This window comes from Triticum dicoccoides, chromosome 7B, assembly GCF_002162155.2.
Source record: "Triticum dicoccoides isolate Atlit2015 ecotype Zavitan chromosome 7B, WEW_v2.0, whole genome shotgun sequence".
In the NCBI taxonomy this organism is placed as follows: Eukaryota; Viridiplantae; Streptophyta; class Magnoliopsida; order Poales; family Poaceae; genus Triticum; species Triticum dicoccoides.
The window spans coordinates 148868834-148895272 of record NC_041393.1 but is presented as its reverse complement, the minus strand read 5'-3'; the positions used below and the strand labels follow the sequence as shown (position 1 = coordinate 148895272).

Here is a 26439-nt window from a genome sequence, read left to right as displayed (position 1 = left end):
TTTTATTTCACCATCAAATTTTTTATGTAATTACTATAAATGTACACATTAGATCATCAATTTGCAAATTAAGTTAAGTTATTTAGCCTTAATCATATGGATAGAAAAAGAAAGGTTAGGATAGTGTAGCTTCTCTAACTTTGTTTCTCAGTGTTAGAGGATCCAGTTCCCGTCAACCAACGACTGTATATGTTTACATTATTACATAGGATAACTGCCCGTTAATGTACTATAACAAAGGAGCTTGTGTAGCAGAAATGATCTCCAGTTTTGTGCGGCCTAATTTGCATCAATTTATTTTTTACAAATTAATAGATACATACTATTTAAATTATAATATAAGTAATATTTTTTTTGCAAATATTGTTCATTTATTAGTTTTAAAAAATACTTACAAATTGTAAAAATCTCTGTATAATTGTAATACAAATATTTTTCAAAAATATTCATAATTATTAAAAAAAAATAGTTTTTCTGAAATTCATAGGATATTTTCAAAAATATTCATAGTTAAAACATGTTTGTATAATTTCACCTGTTTGATTTGTAGAAATTCGTGGAGCAGAAAACTTTGTTCGTGTATTATTTTAAAATAATATTTATGTATTATAAAAAATATTTTTATAACAATACAAATATTTTTAAAATTACTATTTGTAAATATTATTTATTTATAAATCATTTCAACAATTATACACACATTTTATAATCCAATGTCTGTATAATTAAAAATATTCATAATTTAAAATATAAATTGTTGGTATGAATATTTAATCGTGTCTAATATGTAAATTATATATTATTTCTTAATATAATTCATGAGTAAAAATTATAAACAAGTGAAAATTCAAATATATTTAGTAAATGTTATAATCATCATTTTGTATATTTGAAATATAAGCCGCAAGTGCATAATAACTAATTTTTTTATGTAATACACAAGTGTATATTTAATAAAATGTTGACTCTACATTTTACTTGTATTAAGTCACGTCCCCTCGCAAAAAAAAGTCACATCATGTGCAATGCAGATATTTAGTTGATAACCCGGACCTTTTCAGTATAACTAAAATTGTACTTCCTCTGTTCCCAAATGTAAGTCTTTTTAGAGATACCAACAAGCGATTACATACGGAGCAAAATGAGTGAATCTACACTCTAAAATATGTCTATATACATTCGTATATTGTATTCCATTTGAAATCTCTAAAAAGACTTATATTTAGAAACGGAGGGAGTATAAATCTTCTTGGACATGTAAATGTTCCTCTTGCAATGGTCGGATCTTTTTTGTGCCTACGTGAGCTAGCGAGTTCGATCCCCAATCCCACTTCTGTATTTGGCCCTCGCAGGGGCCACTTTTTTCCTATCAACGATGGTTTTTTCATTGCAATCTGCAAATAATAAAAGGCAGGGTGTTTTATGCAAATACATGTCGTGCTGAGTGCCATCTGTCGCTGACAGTGGGCCTTGTCCACACTAACATGCCAAGCAAGCACTGGATACGCCCGCGTAAGGGATATGTGACCGTATTTGCATGCCCGCGTAAATTCGATGACCAAAATTACATATTTTATAAATTTATGATCAAACTGACCGTCACGTGTAAGTTCTAGACTCGCAGTGTATTTACCTCTTTTTGTACACGGTGATTTCCTTGGCCAAACGTACCGTCCGGCAACAGGATTGGTCGACTATGTGCAATCGTCTTCGTTGCATCGCATCTTCGCCGGAAAGTACTCAGCTGGATCTGGCCGCGTCTCAGCATTGGATAGATCATGTCTGGTCAGAGTAGGAGAGGAAAACACTCGGCTTCTCAATGGATTTAGAGTTTGTGTATTTGTTTTGTGTCTTCTAATTTTACCCTTTAACCAAAAAATACTACTGATTTTGTGTAGTAGTATTGGTGGATCTAGTCCATTGAATAACTATAAATGAAGGGGCCGTATTATTTTGATGCAAACGGTCTCTAGATTAGTGTTCAACAAATCACCTTGAGGATAGTATTTGACCCTCAAAATAGTAGCACGTAGAGAATCTGGATTCTCGCTAAGGTCTTGTAGAATGCAAGGTGCTTAGGGAGACGTTTAGATAAATGAACCGGATTTTTTTAAGCACCGCGTCTATTTCTATAAGAGAGACGCCTAATTAAGCGTCTACCCTGTACAAATAAGCGTCGGTGCTTAGAAAAAATCTTGTTTATTTTTCTAAGCATCTCCCGCAAGCACCTTGCATTGTACAAAGTGTAGACACCAAACCTGTTTAGCATGTTCATGATCGGTCCATCTAGTCTTTGACTTTTTTGTTTGCTTTTGCGATTTTATGGATGCTTGTAAACTTTGAATAATTAATTGAGTGATTTTCTATTCGATCGATGCAAAGGTGGGAGGTTAACCCTTTTGTAAAAAAAAAGTAAAGCGACTAATGGCTCAATTATTTGTGATGCACCTTAATATATGAGAAATGGTCATATTCAGCTGACTCATAACGTAAATGTGTAGACTGCCTTCATTGCCTGAGAATTGCCTATGTGGTCTGACGTGCCGCTCCATCCCTTGCTTCCAGATTCGTCTGCATCACACATCTCGCCCTACGCCATCTCCCACATGCCTTATCCTTTTCTTCCCCACCAACTACTCCATGGCTTCCACCTCCACAAATGCTTGTGACGCCGCAAGGATCACAGTGTTGCCGCAGAGGCCCAGCCAGAAGACATTGTTTCCTCACTGTCGCGGTATCAGGCTCCACAAAGGCCAATCGGCATATGGTCGTTGTTCGCAACATGTGTCATGTTGCAAGAGGTGGAGCTGCAGCAAGCTTCCTACTCGATCATCATTGCTGGAGGTGATTGCAACATGGTCCATGTCGCAATAGATGACCGCAATATGGTCCATGTTGCAAATGGATGGCAAATCCCACATCATGCAAGCTCGCAACATGGCCCATGTTGCAATATATGATCGCATCATGGTCCATGGTGCAATGGGTGATTAAAGACTCATGCGTTACTCGGTGACACGCGTGCAACAATGTCCATGTTGCAAAGCTCTCGAGCGCAACACAGTCCTTGTTGCGGTTGCGGCTGACGCGGCGAGCGATCAGACGGCTATCTCACGCGTCATCTAACGCTTGTGGCGGTCAATCTAATTGGTTCATCTTTCATCTTTCATGGGTTGCATGGGCCTTAATATATACTACTCGAGGAACATGTGATTGTAGAAAGGAAAACGCTTGCGTTCGGCGCGCCGGCCGAACACTTCGGCCGGTCGTCTTCTCACACGCGCATTCATCTCTCTCCTTCTTTATTTCAAAAAAAGCATCGCAACTCATTCATGGCTACTGCAGCCTTCGCCCACCGCCTGGCTGAGCGCCTCCGAGCAGATCCGTGTTGTTCCTCCAAGCCGGCTTGCCTCCCCTGTCGGATCTCGTCCGCAGGCCGTCATGGAGTCATCGGCCTCCCCTTCCCGTCGGCATGGGGGCGATCCCTTTTGGCCTTTTCCCATTTCCTCACATGTTTCTCCTCCGGCGAGCAGGCCGCCGCCTCCCACGCCACCTCCTCAACAAATCCCCCGCGCCCTCGCATCCGATGCCACCGGTGTTGGAGATGAAAAGCCATGACCAGAGACGGTGATGTTGCAACCGGCGACGAGAAAAGCAACTACCGGCGACGAGAAAAGCTACGACCGGCGACGAAAAAAAGCTACGACTAGAGACGACGACGTTGCAACCGGCGACGAGAAAAGTTACGCCCGGCGACGAAAAAAGCTACGACTAGAGACGACGACGTTGCAACCGGCGACGAGAAAAGCTACGACTGGCGACGAGAAAGTGGGTCGGCCGCTGCGCAACATTAAAAGCTGCAACCGACGATCGATAATGCTACAACCGGCATTGTCGAAAGCTTCAACCGGAGACGACGGGAATCGAGGACCGCCCACCATGCAACCACGGAAGCTGCAACCGGTGACAAAAAAAGTTTCAACCGGCTAAAAAAAAGCTTCAACCGGCGATATAAAAAGGTTCAACCGGCGGCAGCGAAACGCAAAAAGCTGCAATCGTTGACACAAAAGCTTCAACCATATGTTTGAAAAGCTTCAACTAGAGACCGGCGAGAAAAAACCTGCAGCAGCGAGCCGTTGATGCAGACGACGTTCTCTATGCATCAATGGTGCTGCGGCGGATGCTGGAGCCAGCGCCCCTGCCATAGCTGCATAGGGAGGAGCGGACCAGTGGGCGCTGGTGTTGCAACCGGCAAGCAACGATGGCGAGCGGCGACGAGCAGCGACGACGAGCGGCGACGGCGAGCGACGGCAAGCAGCGAAGCAGCGACGGCGAGCGGCGACGGCCGCAGCGAATCCCGACGGTGCTTCAAGCTCTCCGCTGCTCATGCGGGTTTTGACGGGGTGCGGCGTTGCTTGCTGCAGTTTTCTGTTTCTCCTATGCGGAAGGAGGACGAAGCGAGGTGGAGCGATCCGATGGCTCACATAGACAGAATCGTACGGCCCGCGTACGACCGGCCCAAATTTGGGCCGGCGCACCGGCGTGTATCATCGCCCTTGTAGAAAAGTATATTTTCATGTCTGCTTTTTGTAGGAGGCACATCTCTAACTGAATACTACAACGAAGAGTCCACTCAGACGTCAGACCCATCAACGTTGAACTTTTGTACCCACATAACCCGAAGGTCTGTACCAACCACCTCATTCTGATCTGTGCTTGAGGCATGGAGAAGAGTAAGGTTCTTGTAGTTGGTGGCACAGGATACATCGGCAGGAGGATTGTGCGGGCGAGCCTAGCCCATGGCCACCGGACCTTTATCCTGATGCGGCCGGAGATCGGCCTCGACATCGATAAGCTCCAGCTGCTGCTGTCGTTCAAAGCGCATGGAGCGCTCCTCGTCGAGGCGTCGATGGAGGACCACCGGAGCCTCGTCGCCGCCGTGAAGCAGGTGGACGTGGTGGTGTCGGCCATCTCCGGGCGTCACTTCCTGCTGCAGCTCAAGCTAGTGGAGGCCATCAAAGAAGCTGGAAATATCAAGGTCGGTCGCTTAATTAACTCGCGCAACTGCTATATTTAGACATATGGATCAGTCAAATTCCTTGAGATTGGTAGATCCCTTTTCTGAGATCTTGAGAACACGGAAACATCGACTGGGAAGAAGCCACCTCTCTGCAGTAGTCGACGTTGGCGACAACGGCGTCACCTCTGTATCACTCCATGGGAGATTCCCCATCCAGCATCTCCTCTGTAACAAATTCCCTGAAGCAACTGCCTTTATTAAGATATCTGGCACTGATTTTTCACATGTTTCCGGTACTCGGCAGGTTCAGACTAAGTAAGCCGCCTGCTGTAAAAAAACTAAAAATGCAAGAATAAAGTTGCCAAGTTGCTTTAGTACACCCGTTTAAAAAGGTTAAAGAATTTCGATGTAGATCATCATGGCTACCGAGGGCTGTACCCAAGAAAACCTCGTTGTCAGGTTTGAGGCTTATTCATTCGGAGACCTTAAAAGTCAGCTATTCTTGTGAATTATATAGCTGAATTTGGTGTCAGGACATGAGAGGAAGAGAGAAAGTGAACTGCTAGGAGGACTATAAGTTTGGATTCTTTCTTTGTTTTCTGAAGTTGCTGAAAACGACAGTAACTATGAAGTGCCGTGCAGGTGCAGTCATACAAACATAATACTACTTGTCTTAGATTTGTCATGTATTTTGACACATTTTAGTGTTAGATACGTCCATATCTAGACAAATCTAAGACAAGGAATTTGGGACGGAGGTAATATAATATTACAATTCTTCATGCAGCGTTTCCTACCATCTGAATTCGGCATCGACCCAGCAAGGATGGGGCACGCTCTAGAACCAGGAAGGATCACATTTGACGAGAAGATGGAGATAAGAAGGGCAATAGAAGAAGCAAACATTCCACACACCTATGTTTCCGCTAACTGCTTTGCTGCTTTCTTTGTTCCTAACCTCTCTCAAATGCGCACCCTTCTCCCGCCCAAGAAGAAAGTTCACGTGTATGGAGATGGCAAAGTCAAAGGTCATAACTATGAACATTTGTGTTCAAACCATAATGTTACAGTAATCCCACCTCTGACAGTATATAGTTGTATTGTGTTATGCAGTGATATTCATGGACGAAGATGACGTCGCAACATACACCATCAAGTCCATTGATGATCCTAGGGCCTTGAACAAGACAATATACCTAAGGCCGCCGGAAAACATCCTTAGTCAAAATGAGCTGATTTCCAAATGGGAAAAGCTCTCAGGAGAAGTCCTTGAGAGAATTCCCATCCCGTCTGATGAATTCTTGGCGTCAATGGAAGGTAAGAAAGAATCGTCTATTTTGTTGAAGCTAAATTATTAAAAAGATCAAATGTCCACAGATTTTCTGGTGAAATATTTCCAATTTTGTTTTATCCTTTTACATTTTTTGAGAAATACAATAAAACACACATAATTAGTAGGTACAATGGCATTATGAGCGCTCAATTGTTTTTACCATGTACAAAGTTCTACAAAAAAATATCATCGTAAGAGAAAATTATCTTAGGTAATATACAATGGCATTATGTTACACTTCTCTTGAAGGAATGCTCTTTTACCACCTAAAAACACATGTTATCCTCTTGTCCACAGGAAGTCATTTCCAGTTTTCTTGTTATTTCAATCACCACATATTTTCTTTCAATATAACAATCATTAATTGCCAGCGCTAACATGAAAAGATAAACCATTGTATAACATGTTCTTATTGTGATCTTTAGATCATTGGAGAAAATTATCTTGAGGAAATGTGGAATTACAAAATATTACTAAATGCCAGATTTCATCCACTTCAATAAGTTATAATATCAAATTACTTAATGTTACCTCCATTCAGAAGAGATGTTGTTTTCAAAATTGTGTAGTCAAACTTCACCATTGGTATACATATATAAGAAACTATTTAAATTAGTTAGGTGATAATTACAAAACTAAATTGGTCATGACCAAAAAATTCAAACTCAGACTAATAGCCATGCCATGATAAAAACTGATCTACAAACTCATGTAGGTGGTCTCATATAAACAAACACAAATTAAATAAATACGTTAAGTATGTCTCCCTTCTACATAAGATTTTTGTTTTTACATTATGCTTTACACATTCAACAATTGTTTAACTTTTTACTATCTAAGATTTGTAATCAAGGATGGTAAATATTTTATATTGTTAAATAGAAATTATTAGGATACTTGAAACACAAGTTTACTCAATTGACAAGCAAATTCACAGTTGACACTATTCTACTTGTATGAAGGTACGGACATTACAAATCAGATGGCGGTGGGGCACTTCCACCACATTTTTTATGAGGGTTGCTCAACAGACTTTGATATAGAGGAGGATGGAGAGGAAGCTTCTCTACTCTACCCGGAGGTTCGCTGCACCAGGATGGAGGACTACATGAAACGTTATTTGTAATTAAGAAACTGCATGAACCTTAACTGCCTTACTAGCACACCTTGCACACCACATATGTTACTCCCTCCAACCTAAATATACGACGTTTGGTAGGCTAACTAGCCTACTAGAACGTCATATATTTAGGTACAGAGGGAGTAGAAAAGAAGTGTTTTTTTAATTGTTTAGATTGCTTGCCACATGTGTCACGTGGTTAAAAAAAAGAAGTGGTTTTATATTCGTGAGGAAAATAAGGGTTCACTACACCACATATGGAGGTGCAAATAACTATTTGTAATTAAGAACACGTATAAACCTTAATTACCTTTATCAGCGACGCAGCACACCACATATATGTCAGAAAAAAAGTTTGTTTTATACTATTCATGAAGAAAAAGGTTTTGGCTTACCTTAATATGTGTTGTACTTGTCTTGTCCGCGCATATTGAATTTGTAATGAAGCCAATTGTATGTGTTGTACTTGTATCATCTCCGGGCTGGAAAATGTAATAACTAATGATAGATAGATTTCCCACTGCAATTGGAATGTGGGTTGCAGTACTTAGAGTATCTCCAATAGATTCCCTAAATCCACCAAGCCTTTAAGAAAACCGCTCAACATAAAGACTAGGGTGCAAAATATTCACTCTACCATCAAACTAAGTCAACCAAAAAAAAAGAGGCAGATCTAACTGACCTCGATCATTAAACCAGGACAACCCACCGACCTAAATTGCTTCAGTTCAGTGGTGAGTGCTCAACATATTTAATGTGCAATTAATTACATATCAAATATTACCGTCAATGCTAATCACATACTAATTCTTCAATAATATCCTACATACTAATATGTACATGCAATTAATATTTGTCTATTATCAATGTGTGTTGCATGCACATATCTCATATACCTAAGAAGTTCACCTCACCGGGAGGACCATTTTGGCTCTTTGGGTTCATATGCTCCCTAATGAACAGTAAATTCAAAATAAATAGTAAATAAAATTTAAAAATTCTGAATTTTCTGTAGATGTTCTTGTTTGTGTAACAAGTGTGCTTGCCAATTTTCATGCAAAACGGAATGACGATGATTCATCAGTGAAAAAACAAAAATAAGTGTAACATTAGGAGGCAACATTTGTCAGATCAAAATACTTAAGCTTTCCTCCTAAAAATTTGCAGGTAGCGTTTTGGTGTGACAATGATTACTTCTAATTTTTTTCAATTTTTTTTGACATTTGAAAAAGGAGCATATGCTCCCAAGAGCCGAATTGGATTTCCGATCCCCACTATCTTACTTATTTCAACATGCAAGCACATCACCATATAATTATATATGGGATAAGGCCCACCTCAACATTCAATCATGCATGGGGAAAAACCCACCACCACATGCAACCATGCATGGGAAACATTTTTCATTCTATTATTCTACTTATGTTAAATAAGTATTTTACAATTATACATAATCAAATATAATAAGCCGTATCTATTTTAAATTTGGTTCACGTGTTATTAATCTAAATATTATATTACACCCAATCAATTCTAATTTAGTTTGTCAAAAAAATCTAATTGCAATATATTGCAACCGATTTCCACAGCAACGCGCGGGGTATTATCTAGTTTATACTAGTTATTTTAAATAAAATAGATAGAAAAGAATAAAAGGAAAAGAAATGGGAAAAAATATCTTTGGTCGGCCCAGGTAGACGATTAGCGACCGCCGTGGCGTGCCTCCCGTTTTCCCTCACAGGGGCCCCACTTCGAAACCGAAACGTCGCCGCGGCGGCGGCGTGCGGCCCAATCCCACCGCTTCTGGAAGAACAGAATGGACAGGCATAGGCCGCGGCGGCAACTTGGGTTGCGACCGCCGCCGCACGTCTCCCGCCAGTTCGCTCCCCCTCGCCCCGTACGTCCGTGCCGAGGAAGTTAGGAGGTACGCACCGCCGGCGCGCGCCTTACATTGCACTGATTGCGTGTTCATCTTAGTTCCGCTGGTTCCATGAAACGACGGACGAAGTTCCATACAGCTTACCTCCTTCGTTTCTAGGTTTCTACCGCCTCATGCCTTGGTAAGTCGGGGGCCCTATTTTTTGCTTCCATTCACAGAGCGTTGCCTGTTGCTTACTACCAACCAATGCTCCTCTCCTCTTTTTGTAGATTTTGAAGGTGGAAAGGAACAGGATGATGTACGGAGATTCAGAGTCATCTGTACAATATCGATGAAGGTTTACCCCCTACCGCCTTTATCAGAATTTTCATGGCTAATGTGGCCACAATTGCAGTACTGTTCTTTGAAGGATGCATCTGTTGGACTTGTTACAGTTCACTAGAAAAACAGATTGCACGGGGAACGAGTGAAACCAACTTGTTGGTTTGCCCAAGAGAATCCTGGATGAGTTGGCTTTGCCCAATGCGTTGGAACCAAACTCTAGTTTTCTCTCCCCTTCCTTGAGCTCGGTTTGGGGACCGTAGAACTATCTGAGAATGAGAGAGCGCCTTTTGGTTTATAATTTGCATTGTGCATTTCATTCTGGAAATATCAAGTAGGCCTTTGTGCGCGTTGGGGATGCAAGAAAAATGTTGTATCTCTATCGGACAGTTCTCCCCCTCCTAAAACTCTTATACTCTAGTTGTTTATTTATTTTATTAGGAGGAATTTGTGGACTACAAACACATCAGCAGATGAGCAGAAGTGGTGAGGATGTCATCACTTCCCCTACGGTGAAACTCCAATCAGGTTGGATGATCATAGTTATTAAGCAATTAAATACCTGGACACATCAACCATGATCTTTCATATGTCATCTGATAAGGAAACAAGCATTGCTTCCATTAAATCTAAGCTAGTTAGCAGAAACAAGGTGAGAACCTTGTTTGGTTGATGGGGATTAGCAAAAACAAGCCTTGAGTTGAGTGAATTACAGTTCCGTTCAATCTTTAGCTGGAAGACCTATTCAAGCCACCATGATTAGCTAGGCTTCTTGTTCTTTGGTGTCCGGCTGTGTCTTCGGGTCCCCGCACCCTTTTCAGCATTATCCTTTTTTCTTGCTGTAAATTTGCTTTGTAACATTACCCTCCCTTCATCAATGAAATCAGCTGCTAGCTGCTTTTCGTCAAAAAGAAAGAGAGAAAAATCCAACGCGCCCCATAGTTATCTATGTGCACGCTACATTACATATTTTGATAGTTAATACTGCTCTTTGTTCACTTGTAACTGAAGCGACTGAGCAAGTATCTAACATCACATACGTGCTATCTGAAACTATAAATCAAAACGTAGGTGCTAAGGTGCCTTATGATTAAGTTGTACATATCCAACCATTATTCAGAGCATTGATTTGCTTGAAATACTCATACTGTACCTTATCACTCTGGTAAGTCTACATGCTAATACGATGCCTCATCAGAACCAAGGGACAGTACTGTAGCTACTGTCAGATAGGGCTGCAGTTGAGAACGTCTGGTCCACTTCCATTTCCGCATCTGATCTTTTGGCGAAGCGGCCCTTGATCCTTGGCCGTGCTTCGGCATACGCCTTCCTTGTTGCATAACGTGTGGTCTTCTCAAACTTTCTGCTCTTCTTCTTCTCCTTGTACCTGAGGACCCTGGCCTCTCTCTCCTTGGAGCTGAGGTGCAGTGGCGTCTGAAGTGAAGGACTTGAGAAGAGACCGATTGCTCCAGCAGGTCTCAGGATGCTGGACTGGACCGTATTGTCCGGTACTATACCCGCTTCCATGGAGAAAGATATCTGAGATGGAATCGGAAAATGGTCACTTAAAATGTGCAATCATATTGATATTGCAGCTGAGATCCTTCATGGATACGTAAATGAGTTTAATTTAGTTGAACGTACATAACTTTGTAGTATAACCTTTTCCCTGTTTAGACTATAGAACTATGTAAACTCTGCTTAGGGATAAAACCTACACTAGACTTATTAATTATGAAATATCTAATGATATCTCATATTCTTTCATGTAGTGATCCGTATGTATAGAGAGAATGGTAAACAGAGAGCGTAGCTTCTACTTGGCAGATAATCTGAGAGTTTGTGTATGGAGTGACCTTCTAGTTACTGAGAAAACTTGAATATTCTATGTCTAGAAGTACACGGACTAATCAATTACTTTGCCTAAACTTTCTTTAGAGTTTCTATGACAGTAATTCCATTTTAATTAGTTTACTTTCCTAGAGATGAATTGTATACTTCTTTAGTTGGTAGAGAATTTCGGAGTTTACATATGGATTGAGAGCTGACATGGTTGTTCTGTGTCTAAAAGTACAGGAACTGATCCATTAATCTGCCTAGACATGGGTCGTGTACTTCTCTTTGGAGTGGCTATGTCAGCAGTTCCATTTTGGAAATAATCAGCTGAAGTTCTCTAACTAGAAGTAGAAAAAGTTGAAGAAAGAACCAAAAAAGTGAGGAAATACTAAATACCGATGTTTCACACTTTCACTTGCACCGAAAAAAATGTACTCTGGCTGATCTTATCATTTTATTTCATATGGTCTTCCACCTGAAGTATGCATGCACTCTAGTTTAAGGAAATTATAGCATGCCATGTAAGTTGTAATGCCATAAAGTAATAGAAGAACTCACGCTGTTGTTGAGGGAATCTGTGTAAGCACTAACCCCAGCAGTCACGGAGGCAGCCTGCTCTGCCCCTACAAGTGGTGCATAACCACTCTGATGTGGCCTACTCACAATTGCAGACTGTGAAGGTACTATGCACTCGCTCCCTTCCTTCTCCACGTACTCCTTTTGCATCTGCTGCTCCGCGTACTCCTTTTGCATCTGCTGCAGATGTTGTTGTTCTTGCATCACATACTGCTCTTGGTTGCTCATGCGGCTATCGTAGTAAGAATTGTACCCGACAAGGTCAAAGTACTGATCCACTTCACCAAAGTATCTGCTAGTGCTGCTGCTGCTGCTGTTGTTACCACTGTGATTATGGTTATCAGAATCTTTGCTGAGCAGCAGCCAAGAGGCATCCTCTTCCTTGCGGCCAAGGACAGGAGGGGTGGCTGCTGCCTCAGCAAATAAAGAAGCAGCTGGAATGGCTGCAGCCGGGTGTGATACCACGGGCACGCGCTGGTGCATCGCGGCAAGCAGGTTTGTGTAGTGTACCTGTGCTTCATAGGCGGCGCACAACGCTGCAGCATCTGCATGACATTCCAGCACCACTGGTGCATGCTTGTACGCCTCGGAGAGAAGCACACGCTCATGGCGTGAAGCCACACGGTTTGCGGCGTGGATCTGCGCATCACAAGATGCGCAGAGGTACGCGGAGTCGGCGCGGCAGTACACCACGCTTGGCACCGCGCAACATCCGTCGCACAGCCTGGCCCAGCTCCCTTCTCGTCCAACCGCCTCCTCATAAACGGTGCCGTTGGAAACACAATTCATGAACAAGGTGGCCTTGTGACTTGCACCACAAAGACCATGCAAGGGGTATTCGTGAAGGTAGTAGCTACTGTTTCCCTACATATTCTGTGTATATGTCTTCTTCTGCTCCTCTACCTCTCATGGCTCTTTCGTGTGTGTTCATGCACTGCCTATGTGAGTATGGAGGAATGTCAGGAATGTAGGACGTCCGGTCCAGAGTATACTAATAGTAGGGTGTCAGTGGGGTGACACTTGGCGTCATTCTTGGGGGCGAGGATTATAGTGTGCCTGGTTTGTGGTTAGCTTTGGATGTTGCTGCTTCACTATCCTGTGCCAATGCCGGTCTTCCGATGCAGAGTCGTTTTCAGATAAACATTTATTGCACCTCGGCATGCCTGCGAGTTAGCTCTAGTGTTGCTCAGCTAAATCTGCTTGAGCTTGATATCAAATCTATCTGGTGAAAGAAATTTGCATGTTTGCAGGTAGAAGACTTAAATCTTTTACAACTACTTTCCCATTTTTTGTTGGGATGATCTGTGTGTTCACTTTTTACATTTGGACTCAGATGCCAGCTGATTTGAATAGCCGCCGATGCAAATCCGGAGGTGCATTACTTGGATCAAGAGAACTCTCATATATATCACACGATTGATTGGCCCTGGATGATGAAATTGTCTTTGCCTGGATTGGACTAAACCTAAAGGTAGAAACTAGAGAGAACTAGAAGCCATTACGGTATAAAGGAGACAGAGGGAAGATGCTGCATCTCTCTTTATGAGCAGTTGCACCCTTTAGCAAAAGAGAAAGGGGGCCTGTCTTCTGTTAGATTCCAAAGCATGAGGTTTTCTGCCATTCATTGGCGCTCCCCCTTAGCCGTTCCGCCTTTTGGAACCTCAAGTGTGAGGTAGCAAGTTGAGATATTGAGAAAAGCTCAAAAGCACCCTGCCATGTCACTAGATAGTTTCTTTGCTGTCCTATTCATCTGAAAATATCTAATATGATGTGTAGTGGAGAAGTCAATTTGACGGTGCGTCTTGCTTATCTCAGCTATGAGGATTTGCTAATCAGCAATGAATTCACATTGCTTCTTACGCGTTCTATTTAGAATCTGTTGTTTTTCTTTTCAAGGCAAATCCATCTCCTGTGGTCTAGTCTCTAACCTTTCTGAGTTATGCACTTGGTACTAGCCCTGTCAAACCATGAATTACTATGCATTTGTCACTATGCTTGGTAGAAAAAAACATTAATGTTCTTATTTTCATGAGCTTTTATATGGTACTCCCTCTGTTCGGAATTACTTGTCGTAGAAATGGATGTATCTAGATGTATTTTAGTTCTAGATACATCCATTTCCGAGACAAGTAATTCCGAACGGAGGGAGTATTTTGAAGAGTAACTTGGTTATATGAGTACTGCCAGTACCCACTTCCCAATACAAAACAGCCATAGAAAACTTCTTTGTAGTGTAAAAGGAGATAGTCATGGATTGAGTTTGCTTGTTTGTTGGTTGAATTAAGTAGTGTGTCAAACTTCAGAGATTAAACAAGATATATTCTTTATGTACATACTTTCTTTGTGTATTTTCCTTTATTTTTATGGATATAGTCGAACTGCGCATGAAATTGCATCAATAAATTCTTCTGTGAAATAGATACTTTCAGTGATTGAGCAAGTCTTGACACAAATTTTCTGAACAAAAGTTAAACTTGCATGTAAGTCTGCAACATGACTACTGGTTTTAAGGAGCTTATGTTACTTGGTTATGTAACCTTGCACCGCGTTAAACAAATTACCCCTTGGGCCGCGCTTGGATTAGGTGTAAAATAATATGGAGGTGTTTTGTTTACAGGTGTAACTTACCGGCTGATGAGCAATTTCCACCCGGAAACAAAACGACCGACCGAGGCATGTATTTTTTTCGGAGGTATTTGAAACGGAAACACTGATCCAAACAGGGCCTTGGTATATTTGATTCAAAACAATAAGACGATAATGTTGGGGAAAAGAATCTCATTCCCACCAGTAGTTCGATCAGGTATGTGCAGCTAAAAGCATAAAGATAGATATTTTTCTGCTCATATCCATATTTATTCTGTTTCATGAGTGCGTATATATACAGAAGTTTCATGTAGGTGGTGACTCATGAGTTGCCAAAACAACTGAAGAATGGGCTCCACGACACAGGATATTTAGAAGATGGTGACAACTAAAGCAATGTTGGGGGTACTTTGACTGGGGCAGCTCTTGTGTCATGGTCGTGTTAGGGAGGTGTCCGGCAGCTGTCGTGAAGAAGCCTTCGAGGCCCTGTGCGTTGCTTCTTCGTCATTCTGCTAGAGGCTGGGCAAGGCAAGGCGAGTCTCATGCCTTCGCGTTCCGGAGTATGGGCTGTTTCCACACCTGGTTGTAGGCCATCTCATGGCTTCGTGCTTTCTTTTCTTTTCCTGGCCTCGCCAAAATTTGGTCCCTCGTGCTTTCTTCTTATGAAAATGACCTGCTCCCAGGCATGTTCGAGAGAAAAATGCTAAAGTATAAAGAAAATCTCATTGGTTTAATCTCATTGGTTTAGGACTCGGTAAGGTACACCAATTTTTTGGCTTCCTTCTAAGTTTTGTGAAAAAAAAAGAGCAGGAACTTTGCCGATCAGTTAAAGGAAGGAGTTACGGTTTACCTGCAGAACTGACTATTAAAGGCTGTTTTAGGCATTAAGCAGACAGGGCGTTAAGAAGCATTCAGAGGCAAAAGCTACACAGGTATTCTCCTTTCATTGGCTCTGGCAAGACACTTGTTGTACTGTAGCTGTCTGGATTTGTAAGATCCTCATGCCCCTTTTCTTTCCAGATATTCCAAATTGTAGTGCACAGGACCGTACTATTTTAAGTCTCTCCTATGGTCCCCGCGCATCGCTTTTCGCGTGCTGCTGCCCCCGTTTTTGTTTTCCTCACTGGTATAGATAGATATCTTCCCAGAATAATTGGTTTCTATCTGTTCGAAAGGAAAGGACGAAATGTCCCTGTTGCTGCCAGCAGTGTGATGGATACATCTGAGTTAACACGTTCCAAATCAACTGCTTGTATTCATGGGAAGGTGATCTAACAATGGAACATGAGGTTTTTCAGCAACTTAAGTCAAATATGAATAATTAAATACTACTAGCATATTTTGTTAGTTGGCATTCAACACCTGTAGATCTGAGTTCCTTTTACCTAACATAGCAGTGGAAGCATCCAAATGATTTAAAACAAGGGAACAGCAGGCATGTCATATTATAGTTTTATATATGCACCTGAGCAGCTCTTGTGATTTTCCAATATTGGTGAACCCAAAGCCACCAAACACTGCTACAGAGAGAGAGAGAGAGAGAGAGAGAGAGAGAGAGAGAGAGAGAGAGAGAGAGAGAGAGAGCCTTTGACCCATTAGTGTGCTACAGCACAGAACTAGAGATACTTTCTGCTTGCTTACTCCACCAACCACAACAGAGTTAGCTCATCTCCCTCTTGACTAGTTTCTCTCCATACACCACGTAGGCTTGTCTTACTTTGCTATAAAGCTCATGCAGAACAAGAAACTTGCCACAAAAACATCTGAACCCGAACCATCCAAGCACAGGAACAGCTAAAACTAGTTTCAGGATGGCTGCAGCTGCGTTGTGCTTCAGGGCGTCTGCTCTCTCCGTGGCCTGTTTTCTCCTGGCCGTGCCATTGCTGATGGCACAGGACCCTTCGAACCTGAGCCTGGAGCACTACTCCAAGACATGCCCAAATGCGGAGCATGTGGTCCGTGCCGAGATGGAGTGCGCGGTGCGCGACGAACCACGCAATGCCGCTTTGATGCTCCGCCTCCATTTCCACGACTGTTTTGTGCAGGTTGACTACCCGCACACTTTTTTGCCTGCACACGCTAGCTTTGCAGCCAGCGAAAGTAATTAAGTTTGCTCTGAACACCTGAATGTTTGTTTGTTGCAGGGCTGTGATGGATCGGTGCTGCTTGACGACACGGCGACCATGATCGGTGAGAAGCAGGCAGACCAGAATGTGAACTCGCTGAAAGGATTTGAGGTGGTTGACAAAATCAAGGCAAAGCTGGAGGCTGAGTGTCCTGGAACAGTTTCCTGTGCTGACTTGCTTGCCATTGCAGCCAGGGACGCAGTTGTCTTGGTAAATGAAGCCAAACCTATGTTCAGAGTTTTCATTCTTGTGCAGTGGCTTAATTACTTTCGCTTGCACCACTTTCATATCAGGCTTGCCTTTTGAGAAATAAGTCAGTATCCATTAGAAAAACAAACATGTATTTCATTATAACCTGCTGCTACCTGATATAACCTGCTGCGCCATTTGGATGCTGTTTAGCTACTAGCATGCAAACAAAGAACATGACAGATACATTTCGTGAAAATAGAACACCACAGACTCCATATCTATCTGACAAGGGGGGGAAATGTTTCAGGTCGGTGGGCCTTACTGGGATGTTCCAGTAGGAAGACTGGACTCCAAGGAGGCAAGTCTTGACCTAGCAAACAAGGACATCCCCACCGCTGAGCAGGGCCTCGTCACCCTTATTTCCAAGTTCTGGGAGAAGGGCCTTGATGCCACTGACATGGTGGCCCTTGTCGGTATGATCTTCTCTCTTTTGACAGTTGCGGTTTATATTTGAAAAAATCACTAGTTCTATTCATATCAGCAGAACCAGACAATCAGGCATTATAAGCAATGTAAAATACATGAACAATTTGGTAATTTTGAAGTAGGATCTACAGATACTCCTTTACGTCTTTTAAAAATACCAATATGGAGATGCAACTTTGTAACCTGAACCTTCTGAATTCTGATATGTGTGAGTGGGCGCACCCTTGTTATCTTCTTAAGCTGAACAATGCTTACTAGACATATGACATTTGCATTGAAGGATCCCACACGATCGGATTCGCCCGGTGCGCAAACTTCCGGGACAGGATATACGGCGACTTCGAGATGACATCCAAGTACAACCCTGCGTCTGCGACCTACCTCAGCAAGCTCAAGGAGATCTGCCCCTTGGATGGTGGCGACGACAACATCAGTGCCATGGACAGCCACACTTCCGCGACCTTCGACAACGCCTATTTCGAGACGCTCATCAAGGGTGAGGGCCTCCTCAACTCCGACCAGGAGATGTGGTCCAGCATCGCCGGGTACTCGACGGCCGACACGGTGAACAAGTACTGGGCTGACCCGGAGCTGTTCTTCAAGCAGTTCTCGGACTCCATGGTTAAGATGGGCAACATCACCAACCCTGCAGGTGGCGAGGTCAGGAAGACCTGCAGATTCGTGAACACATAAGCTGAAGGAACCTTTGTTTGCGTCTTCTCCTTCGATGGTTGATGATTGTCTGCAAATAAGAACGTTTTTCATAGCATATACTCTACTGGTATAGGTATTATCGTCGTCGCGCTACACAGAAATATTTTGGCTGTATGGAGTAATGGAGAATGTACACATCATGTATTTTGAGGGTTTTGCACAACCTGATATTATGTACACATCAGCAATGGATTCTGATCAGATTTTCGCACCTGTTTCAATCTGAAAATGCAGCAAGAAAAGCAGAAAAAAAAACTGCCAAAGAGAAAATACAAACTGGGCAAATCAAAACTTTACAACTTCAAGAGAAGCCCCTTGTTACAAGTTACAACTAGTCTTATTGTTTCAGCTAGAAATCTGTAATATTAATAGTTCAATACCATTCCAGGGAGTTGGGGTACTCTCCTGTGTACACTTCATCTAAGATACATACATCACTATTTATACTTTACCTCAGTATTGGATTATTTCCAAATCTACATAGGATTATCATGCTGTACAAGGACTGCTGCTTGGTGTTCTCAGTCTGTGGGCGCTTGGTGATCATGTCATCTTGGCCCAGAGAGCTCGACGGCCTGCACCAGCAACGATGAGTCATCCGTCAGGTCAGAGTAGCAGCGGCTGAAGGTGAACTCAGGCACTGTGAACTTGTGTGAGTCGGCCCGCTGCGACGCTTGCCACCATTCGGCGAGCCCGTCGCCTTCCAGCATGCGAACCACCTCTGACATCCTCGGCCGGTGGCCTGGGAGGTACTGTGTGCAAAGGAGCGCCACCTGCACCATCTCCTCGAGCTCGATCCGGTCGTAGCTGCTCCGCAGGCCCTTGTCAACCAGCACATCAAGTTTCTTCTCCTGGTGCATCTTCTTCACCTGATCATCAAGCAATGCTGTCATGAGCTAACTTAAGCATGATGGCAGGGCGTTTGCAATTATGAACAGTTTCGACAAAAGTGCTTTTCATTTCAGGTTGTTCCATGCACTTTATTAGTTTTTCTCAAGTATTTTTTTGCAGCAGTTTAGTCAAGTAAATTGCAGAGGCTTCATTACCCAGTCCAGCATGGCTCCCTTCTGATTTGATGCCTTTCCGAACTCCAGTGCTGTCTGGCCGGTGATCAGCTCCAGCAGCAGGATGCCAAACCCGAAGACGTCTGTTTTCTCGGATGACTGCCCAGTGGAGAGGTACTCAGGCGCGATATGCCCAACGGTGCCCCGCACTGCAGTGGTGACGTGTGAATCCTGGTGATCAAGGAGCTTTGCAAGTCCGAAATCACCGACGATGGCCTCACAGCAATCATCCAGCAACACGTTGGCCGCCTTGACATCTCTGTGGATGATCTTCGGGTCACACTGCTCATGAAGGTAAAGTAGACCTCTTGCTGCTCCAAGGGCTATCCTCTTCCTAGTGATCCAGTCCAAAGGCGGCTTTCCTGGAATAATTAGACCGGTATAAAGTGGAGATTTCCTTTGATAGGAATCGTATGCTCTGTGATAAGTCTTTGTGCAAAGAAACAGAAAAAAATGAAGGGAAGAATCCAATTCTATGTCTTTTTCACATTCGGCTTGTCGGATTGCAGCTTTCAATTCTGCATCGTTCTTTTTAGGCATGACATCTGAAAATTCTAGAACGAACATATGCTGCACAACAAGTGGGTCTATAATTGGGCAAACAGTTCTCCTACTTACATTTGGTTCCCAGGTTAAGATTCTCCTAGCCTTGTTAGGCAAGGCGGGTCACTTGGTAACATGAAAAAGGTTTACTTTGCTTGGCTAGATAACTAATAACCACAACCAAAACGTGGAGGAGGCTAGCTGAATTAACCACTCCCACTCAGCAGGCAAGGTAAGACAACACTGCTGCTGCCTCCAACTGCCACACACCCAACAAAGCAATTTGCTTTTCTTGGCTACACCAAAATGAGCTAGTTCTATCTAGCCTAGTTAAGCAAGGGATGTCAAGGAAAGGCAGATAATCTTGCTGGGAGTTTGAGGTGCTGACCTTTCAGGCGCGAAGCAACACTTCCATTCGACATGTATGGATAGACTAGTAACCTCTCTGTGGCAGTCATACAGAAGCCAAGAATCCTAAGGAGGTTCCGGTGCACTGCCAAGCTGATCATTTCAACTTCAGTCTTGAACTGTGACTCACCACCCGCAGCATTACCGTCCTTGAGTCGTTTGACAGCCACAAGAGTCCCATCGGGAAGCTGCCCCCTGTAAACGTGTCCGAAGCCGCCTTTTCCGAGTATGTTCTTGCTGCTGAATTTTTCTGTTGCAACCTGCAGCTCCCTGAACTGGAACCTCCTCACATTTCCAAGGCTAACGTTATCCATGTGTTGATCTGCATCAATAGCAGTGCTTCATCAATTATCAGGTTCCAAATCGATGCACAAAGTACTGCATGGAATTCTTGAAGTCTCACTTACCTTCGTCATCGAAAAGTATCTGCCGGTTCCGACGCTGTCTCCACCAGAACAAGAATCCGGCAGCAAGAAAGAGGAAGCCCATGCAACCAGTTACAGCACCAAATGCAACTGCAAACTTGTGGCTTTTAGCTTTCATTGGCGGAGTGCCTTGTGAAAGGTTGTAGGTCATTGGCATCGGCGCAGTCCCGTAACAATCTTTCTCCGTATTTGCAGCGCATATGAGAGGATTTCCAACTATGCTGCAAGAGAACCAATAACAGAACAAAGCTTACAGCTTAAACTTGATACAGGTTCATACTTCCATGACAAAAATTAAGCTTATTCAAACAAGGATGAACACAATCTGAGCTGCAGCCTTACTTGTATGTTCTTGCCAAAGATCCTGGTATCGGGCCACTTAGGTTATTGTATGACAAATCTCTGCAGGGCACAAGTGCACAGTGAGAACATCCCAAACTAATAATTCATGGGTAAGAAAGACCACGTGACAGCAGGGAAATTACTCACAGGAAAACAAGGTGCGACAGATTAGTCGATGCGGTAGGGAATGGACCAGACAGTGTATTGTTGTTGAGCCTCCTGGTCAGATTACAACAGACCTCGGGTTAACATCTCAAGGAACAACAATTATGCAACGCACACACATATGCACAAGAAGTGCATTCAGAGGTTTGTACAGTAGAGCTCACAGGTACTGGAGGCTCTCAAGGTGGCCCACGGATGGTGGGATTTCACCATAGAAATTGTTGCCAGAGAGGTCAAGTGTCTTGAGACTTGCCAGGTTGCCAATCTCGGCTGGGATTGGCCCGCTTATGATGTTGTTCTGCAGAAGACTGCAGCCAAGAGAACGGTAGGATATCTGCATCACAAATGGAAAATGGAACTCTGAACAAATAAGTGGCAGTGAGAAGAGCACACTCACATAGTCTCCAGGCTGGTCAGGTTTCCTATGCTTGGGGCGAGCAGGCCGGAGAGATTCTGGCTTGGAGCCTCCCTGTGGATGATTGAAAGAAGAAGGGCGTGTCAACGAAAAGTAAAAACATGCAAAGAATATGGTTAGGTCCAAGTGAAGTGAAACAGGAAATGGGGTGATTCGCTTACAGGCCGGTGACGAAGTTGTCGGACGAGCAGGTGATCATGGTGAAGCTGCAGGGGTCGACGGAGTACTGGTCCCAGTTCTTGAGCACGCCGTGGGGGTCCTTGAGCTGGTTCTTGATCCCAATCAGCGCTTGCACTGCAGGCAAGCAGGCAGGCAGATGTTTCAGAAATTTGCGCAAAACCGATAATAATAATCCAAGAAACAGACAGAGCAGAGACAGACGGCCATCGTCGCAGAGAGTGCTCTCGGTTTAACTGAAGAAACAACATCAGAGGCAGGCAGAGCCATGGATTCGGTGGGAATAACAGAGTAGAGAAAGGGGCGGGCGGAGAAGAAAGACAGAGGCAGAAGAAGAACCAGTACACCCCCTAGAACGATTCCAGGACAGAAGAGAGAGACACGAACCTTCAATGTTGACGCCCTTGGCGGAGAGGAGCGCGCTGCAAGGGGAGGAGACGAGCAGCGCCACCGCCGCCAGCACCACCGCCACCAGCCGCCGCGGGGAAGGAGGCGCCTCCATTGCCGAGGAAGGGAGGCAGGGCAAGCCTGCCAGGGGCGTGACAAGGGAAGGCGGGGTGGTGGTTCAGGGGGGAAGAGGCCGTGTGCGGCTGCTGCCGGGGTGTTGGCTGCGTGGAGTGTAACGTATGTTCAAACACGGAGCAGGCGTGAGAGGCCGAGAAAAGCACGGAGGCTGCAGCCTTGGCGTCGCCTGCTCGCCACCCCACACCGCCAAAGCCAAAGTGGCAGGGGAGGGGGAGGGGCCACCGCCTGGGTGAGGGCCCATGTGGTGTGAGAGCGAGAGAGAGAGAGACAGATGACACAAAAGAAGATGCTTGCGCTGTGGCAGCGAGCGGGCGGAAAGCACAAAAGGGACCTGAGCCCCCCTGCCCCTGCGCGCTACAGGGAACCGGAATGATAAACAATGGGGAGAGAATGAGACGAGGGTGGCCCCTCACCCTGGTTCGTTTTTACTTTTACGGGAGGGGTAAAAAGCTTGCGTGACAGACAGCGTCCGGGATTTTTGCGGCCTCCTGCTTGCCCTTTCCTTTCCTATCCATTGCTTGCTGGCTCGTCGTTTCTTTTCTTGATTGATCGTCTTCTGAAATCTGAACCCACCAGAGAAAAATGATTGACCCCACACAAGGAAGAAATTGCAAGCGTGCTCTCAGACTTGAACGAGCTAGGCATGCAATGACTGGGAGCCTGGATCCAGATTAGTTCCACATGTTTTTTTAGACAAAGTTTTTTTTTAGCAGTTAGACAAAGTTTTGTTACAGACATGAAGGCATGGAATGTTTCCCGGGCCTCAGGTTTGAGTCCGGGCTTGGCATTTTTCATATTGGCCATCGCAAAGTCTAGTCTAGGCCCAACCCAAGGCCCAAAGTATGCCGGAAAATACATAGTAATGTGTATGCTGGTTAAAAATATTGAACCTACGTAATTTGATTCGAACTGAAGTTCTCTGTCACCTGAGGCGATTCCAGCGGGAGAGGGGCAACAAGCCAACAACATTTTGCTTGCCTCTTGAATTGCTAATGTTTTTTTTTTTTACTTAAGGAGCATTGGTCTCGTTTTTATTTATGAAAACTGGTGAAACAAAGCTCTCTTGTTTACCTCCCTCCAGGTTTATCAGCGACATCCAAACTATACTCGAAGAGCCGTTGGCCGAACCTTATTTGATTGGGAGAAAGAGTACAACAAGGAAATAGTCTAGGTGAACTAGAACTGAAACCCCAAGGCAGAAACTAGTCCTGAACAGGCAGCTCGCAAATACAGCCCTCCACATGTCGATGTCTTCTTTGATCAGGTCAACACCCTGTCGGCAGAGCTGGCCACATTGTCAACTATCATTGCGTTTCTCTCCTTCTAGTCTCTCTAGTGCAACAAGATAACAATCGTGTCAAGGTTCCGCCTCATCAGCTTTGGGATCACGCCCGAGCCTGCAGCCATCAATCCTCCGTAGTGCTGAAGCAATCATCTGACACCTGGAAATCAGCCCATGTCCATGACTTAAAACGCATCCAAACCTACAGAGTGAAGTGGCAATGCACAAACAAATGCTTGCAGTCCTCTGGTTCGAAGAGACAAAAGGGGCATGTGTCGTTTGACGTGTCCTGGACTAGGGGTCCCGGCCTAGCCGGCCTAGTCCATGGGTCGGACTGACGGCCCGTTAATGAGGAAGGACTCCGGAGGCCTCCAATCTGTGGCGTGAGCATATCGTACATGGCCGAGGATTTGACGTGTACTCCAAGTATGTCTATTAGATTCGGAATGTAATCCCTAGATGGCAACTGAACATGTGTAATCCATGATACCCCTGATGCCTATATAAGCCAGAGGGTTTAGTCCGTAGAGGGGGGCGTTCATTCATTCATTCATCACCATCACCCCTAGGGTTTAATCCACAACTTACGATCTCGAGGTAGATCAACTCTGTACTTTGATACACCCATAATATAAGCAAGAGTAGGACATAGGATTTTACCTCCTTTGAGAGGGCCCGAATCTAGGTAAAAGCATCGTGTCCCTTGTCTCTTGTTACCCATCGATCCGATCTCACAGCTCGGGCCCTCCTATCTGAGGTCTGCTGGTTTTGACCCCGACATTGGTGCTTTCATTGAGAGCTCGTTGTTGGATCACCAAAGATCGATGGCTCGCTTACAGACTAACGGAAGCATTGGTTGTGGTGGCATCTTCGTCCCCTGCCAACTCTTCGCCTTTGGCATCATAGTGCTGCAAGCTGATCCGACCGGCCGCTTGCGCCACGTCGAGAACTTCTCCCCAAACAAGGTCGTTATGTTTGGAAGCCTGGAGTACACCACGGAAGCCGAGGTGATCTGGTCCTCTCAGGACAGATCTCAGATCGGCTTAAAGATCCCTCCGGCGCAGGAACTCTAGAACAGGTTTCTGATTTGATCTCTGAATCCGACCTCCCGATAGAGCCAACCCCGGAGATAGATCCGGTGGCCACCACGTCCGATCTAATCCTTGCCTTCTCGGATGAAGGCCCGGAGCCGAACTCATCTTCGGAACCGGCAATGGTCTCTCAGGCAGCTTCTCCGCCCGCTGACCAAGGGTCGGCCTGGAGCGATCGAGATGACGGCCCAAGTCAAGCATCCAAAACAAACCATTTCAGATCAGCCCAGCTTATAGCCAGGTCCTCGACACCAAGAAGCTCTCGCAAATAAATGATGTTGGATCCAGTCCAAAACTTGGCGATCTCGTCCACTGTTTATGATCAGATCGGATGTAAAGCCGACGTCGGGAAATTTTCATCCCGCCACCGCCCATTTAGTCGCCATGGTCGAAGATATAATGAAAACCGTGTAATGTATAATGATAGGGAGAGTGTGACACTTCTCAAGGGAGATGTCGAGAGACCGTGTTTGCGAAAACATAGGAGAAACATGAAGTGAGCGTGCGGGTGAGCGGGAGAAAAGAGAGTGAGAGCTACATGAAGGAGCATGCGAGATAGATGGGCGTGAAAGGAGATTCAAATATTTAGTTGCGTGTACAGAAAATGTCAACATAAAAGTGATTCAAATATTTGAATTCAAGATGATGATACACGTAATTCATACTCGAACCAAAATTGATCTATCAAACATGCATACTCATATGAATTCACGCGCATCTATGTTATTTAAAATGTAGATATTACCAATCCATACATTTTAGTAGAACATACTTTGGTTTAAATTTTTTGAATTCAACCTTATGATTTTGAGATCATTGTATTTGAAATCATATTTTATATATATATATATATGTGTGTGTGTGTGTGTGTGTGTGTGTGTGTGTAAAGGAGCAGAATTCTTTGTTGTGCTTTTGAAAGTATATATAAAAAAAATGATGTATACATAATTTTATTTCAATTGAAAATGAATCCTGCCCGAACAAAAATAGAATACAAAATGGATTGGAATTGAGCTGGCATGGTAAACGTGCAAGCTTTTTCTCAAAAAATTGAATGAAGCGGCCAAGCTCGCAGTAACCGCCCGAAACCAAAATATGGGAGATGGAAATTACCGCCTTCCCTGACACGCAACACATGTTGGCTCAATTTCAATAGGTCTTGATAGGGGCAAGTTTGTAATTTCACTCAAACGTGACATAACTGCCTCTCACCCGGATTCATACACGGTGGGCGCCAAAACAAACTCTCTCGGCCGAAATCTTCGACGGAAAATATTCGGTGTATGCGAGATTACCGTCCTATCCCCAACCGACTATTATTGTTGTGATGTAGAAAATTTTGAACGGGGGCTAAGTTTGTAAATTTCCTCGCATTTGAGACAAACCCGCCCTGAAGGCATGGTTCCCCCTTCCTCTCTCCCTCCATCTCCCCATTCGTACTTCGTGGGCGCCAAAACACCCTCTCCACCCCAGCCTCCTCCGTACGCCACCCCATCCACTGCCGTCCTCCTCCACCATGTCGGAGCTGATACCCTGACGCCGTCGTCCATTACAAGAGATCAACCTCTATCATCCATGGCTTCAGAGCAGGATCCTTGATTTGCATCCTCTCGCTTCATCCGCGTCGTCGTCCTCCTTGCCGACGCTGCTCGTACGACCGTCTCATCCACCGCGCCGAGATATTTCCCTCGCCGCCAAAGTCTGCCCTCATAGATCTGCTTCCACATCGCCGACAGCCATTGCCACCGCAGCACCCTCAACGCCTCACCAGATGCTTACACGGTGCAACACCAGAGGCGGTACTCTTTCGTAT

At 44.3% G+C, this 26439-nt stretch overlaps 4 protein-coding genes and 1 long non-coding RNA gene across 6 annotated transcripts; 3 read left to right on the top strand and 2 right to left on the bottom strand.

Annotated features, from left to right (window-relative positions):
• Positions 1 to 4649: 4649 nt before the first annotated feature.
• On the top strand, positions 4650 to 7836 carry LOC119337515 (isoflavone reductase homolog). Its single transcript, XM_037609679.1, has 4 exons — positions 4650 to 5038; positions 5808 to 6048; positions 6134 to 6337; positions 7316 to 7836. Exons 1-4 carry the CDS (start codon positions 4724 to 4726, stop codon positions 7477 to 7479), a joined length of 924 nt encoding a protein of 307 aa, XP_037465576.1. The 5' UTR covers positions 4650 to 4723; the 3' UTR covers positions 7480 to 7836.
• A 1388-nt stretch (positions 7837 to 9224) lies between these two features.
• LOC119340234 lies at positions 9225 to 10613 on the top strand. The gene is made up of 3 exons (XR_005164459.1): positions 9225 to 9533; positions 9622 to 9689; positions 10115 to 10613. It is a non-coding gene; the product is annotated as an uncharacterized LOC119340234 (long non-coding RNA).
• Positions 10614 to 10727: 114 nt separating this feature from the next.
• Positions 10728 to 13279, bottom strand: LOC119340232 (zinc finger protein HD1-like). Of its 2 annotated transcripts, none has more exons than XM_037612131.1 (2): positions 12101 to 13279; positions 10728 to 11212 (listed from the first exon to the last, which is right to left on the bottom strand). In XM_037612131.1, exons 1-2 carry the CDS (start codon positions 12872 to 12874, stop codon positions 10868 to 10870), a joined length of 1119 nt encoding a protein of 372 aa, XP_037468028.1. In that variant the 5' UTR covers positions 12875 to 13279; the 3' UTR covers positions 10728 to 10867. The 2 variants fall into 2 exon arrangements, with proteins under 2 accessions (XP_037468028.1, XP_037468027.1); XM_037612130.1 differs by having other exon boundaries at positions 12068 to 13274.
• A 2971-nt stretch (positions 13280 to 16250) lies between these two features.
• Positions 16251 to 18368, top strand: LOC119340233 (peroxidase 11-like). The gene is made up of 4 exons (XM_037612132.1): positions 16251 to 16716; positions 16816 to 17007; positions 17297 to 17462; positions 17756 to 18368. Exons 1-4 carry the CDS (start codon positions 16483 to 16485, stop codon positions 18166 to 18168), a joined length of 1005 nt encoding a protein of 334 aa, XP_037468029.1. The 5' UTR covers positions 16251 to 16482; the 3' UTR covers positions 18169 to 18368.
• Positions 18369 to 18463: 95 nt separating this feature from the next.
• On the bottom strand, positions 18464 to 22414 carry LOC119340231 (LRR receptor kinase SERL2-like). Its single transcript, XM_037612129.1, has 10 exons — positions 22116 to 22414; positions 21713 to 21845; positions 21534 to 21605; positions 21301 to 21444; positions 21119 to 21190; positions 20972 to 21031; positions 20612 to 20850; positions 20185 to 20526; positions 19236 to 19615; positions 18464 to 19058 (listed from the first exon to the last, which is right to left on the bottom strand). Exons 1-10 carry the CDS (start codon positions 22228 to 22230, stop codon positions 18738 to 18740), a joined length of 1878 nt encoding a protein of 625 aa, XP_037468026.1. The 5' UTR covers positions 22231 to 22414; the 3' UTR covers positions 18464 to 18737.
• Positions 22415 to 26439: the final 4025 nt, after the last annotated feature.

Excerpts from the sequence above, each read along its gene's own strand:
- LOC119337515 (XM_037609679.1), top strand. The coding sequence starts at position 4,724 with ATGGAGAAGAGTAAGGTTCTTGTAGTTGGTGGCACAGGATACATCGGC. Across the intron at positions 5,039-5,807 it reads AAGAAGCTGGAAATATCAAG|CGTTTCCTACCATCTGAATT; the intron begins GTCGGTCGCTTA and ends TTCTTCATGCAG. Across the intron at positions 6,338-7,315 it reads ATTCTTGGCGTCAATGGAAG|GTACGGACATTACAAATCAG; the intron begins GTAAGAAAGAAT and ends ACTTGTATGAAG.
- LOC119340232 (XM_037612130.1), bottom strand. The coding sequence starts at position 12,874 with ATGAATTGTGTTTCCAACGGCACCGTTTATGAGGAGGCGGTTGGACGA. Across the intron at positions 11,213-12,067 it reads CAGATTCCCTCAACAACAGC|ATATCTTTCTCCATGGAAGC; the intron begins GTGAGTTCTTCT and ends ATTCCATCTCAG.
- LOC119340233 (XM_037612132.1), top strand. The coding sequence starts at position 16,483 with ATGGCTGCAGCTGCGTTGTGCTTCAGGGCGTCTGCTCTCTCCGTGGCC. Across the intron at positions 16,717-16,815 it reads TCCACGACTGTTTTGTGCAG|GGCTGTGATGGATCGGTGCT; the intron begins GTTGACTACCCG and ends TGTTTGTTGCAG. Across the intron at positions 17,008-17,296 it reads CCAGGGACGCAGTTGTCTTG|GTCGGTGGGCCTTACTGGGA; the intron begins GTAAATGAAGCC and ends GAAATGTTTCAG.
- LOC119340231 (XM_037612129.1), bottom strand. The coding sequence starts at position 22,230 with ATGGAGGCGCCTCCTTCCCCGCGGCGGCTGGTGGCGGTGGTGCTGGCG. Across the intron at positions 21,846-22,115 it reads CAAGGGCGTCAACATTGAAG|TGCAAGCGCTGATTGGGATC; the intron begins GTTCGTGTCTCT and ends GCTTGCCTGCAG. Across the intron at positions 20,851-20,971 it reads TCTTTGGCAAGAACATACAA|CATAGTTGGAAATCCTCTCA; the intron begins GTAAGGCTGCAG and ends GTTCTCTTGCAG.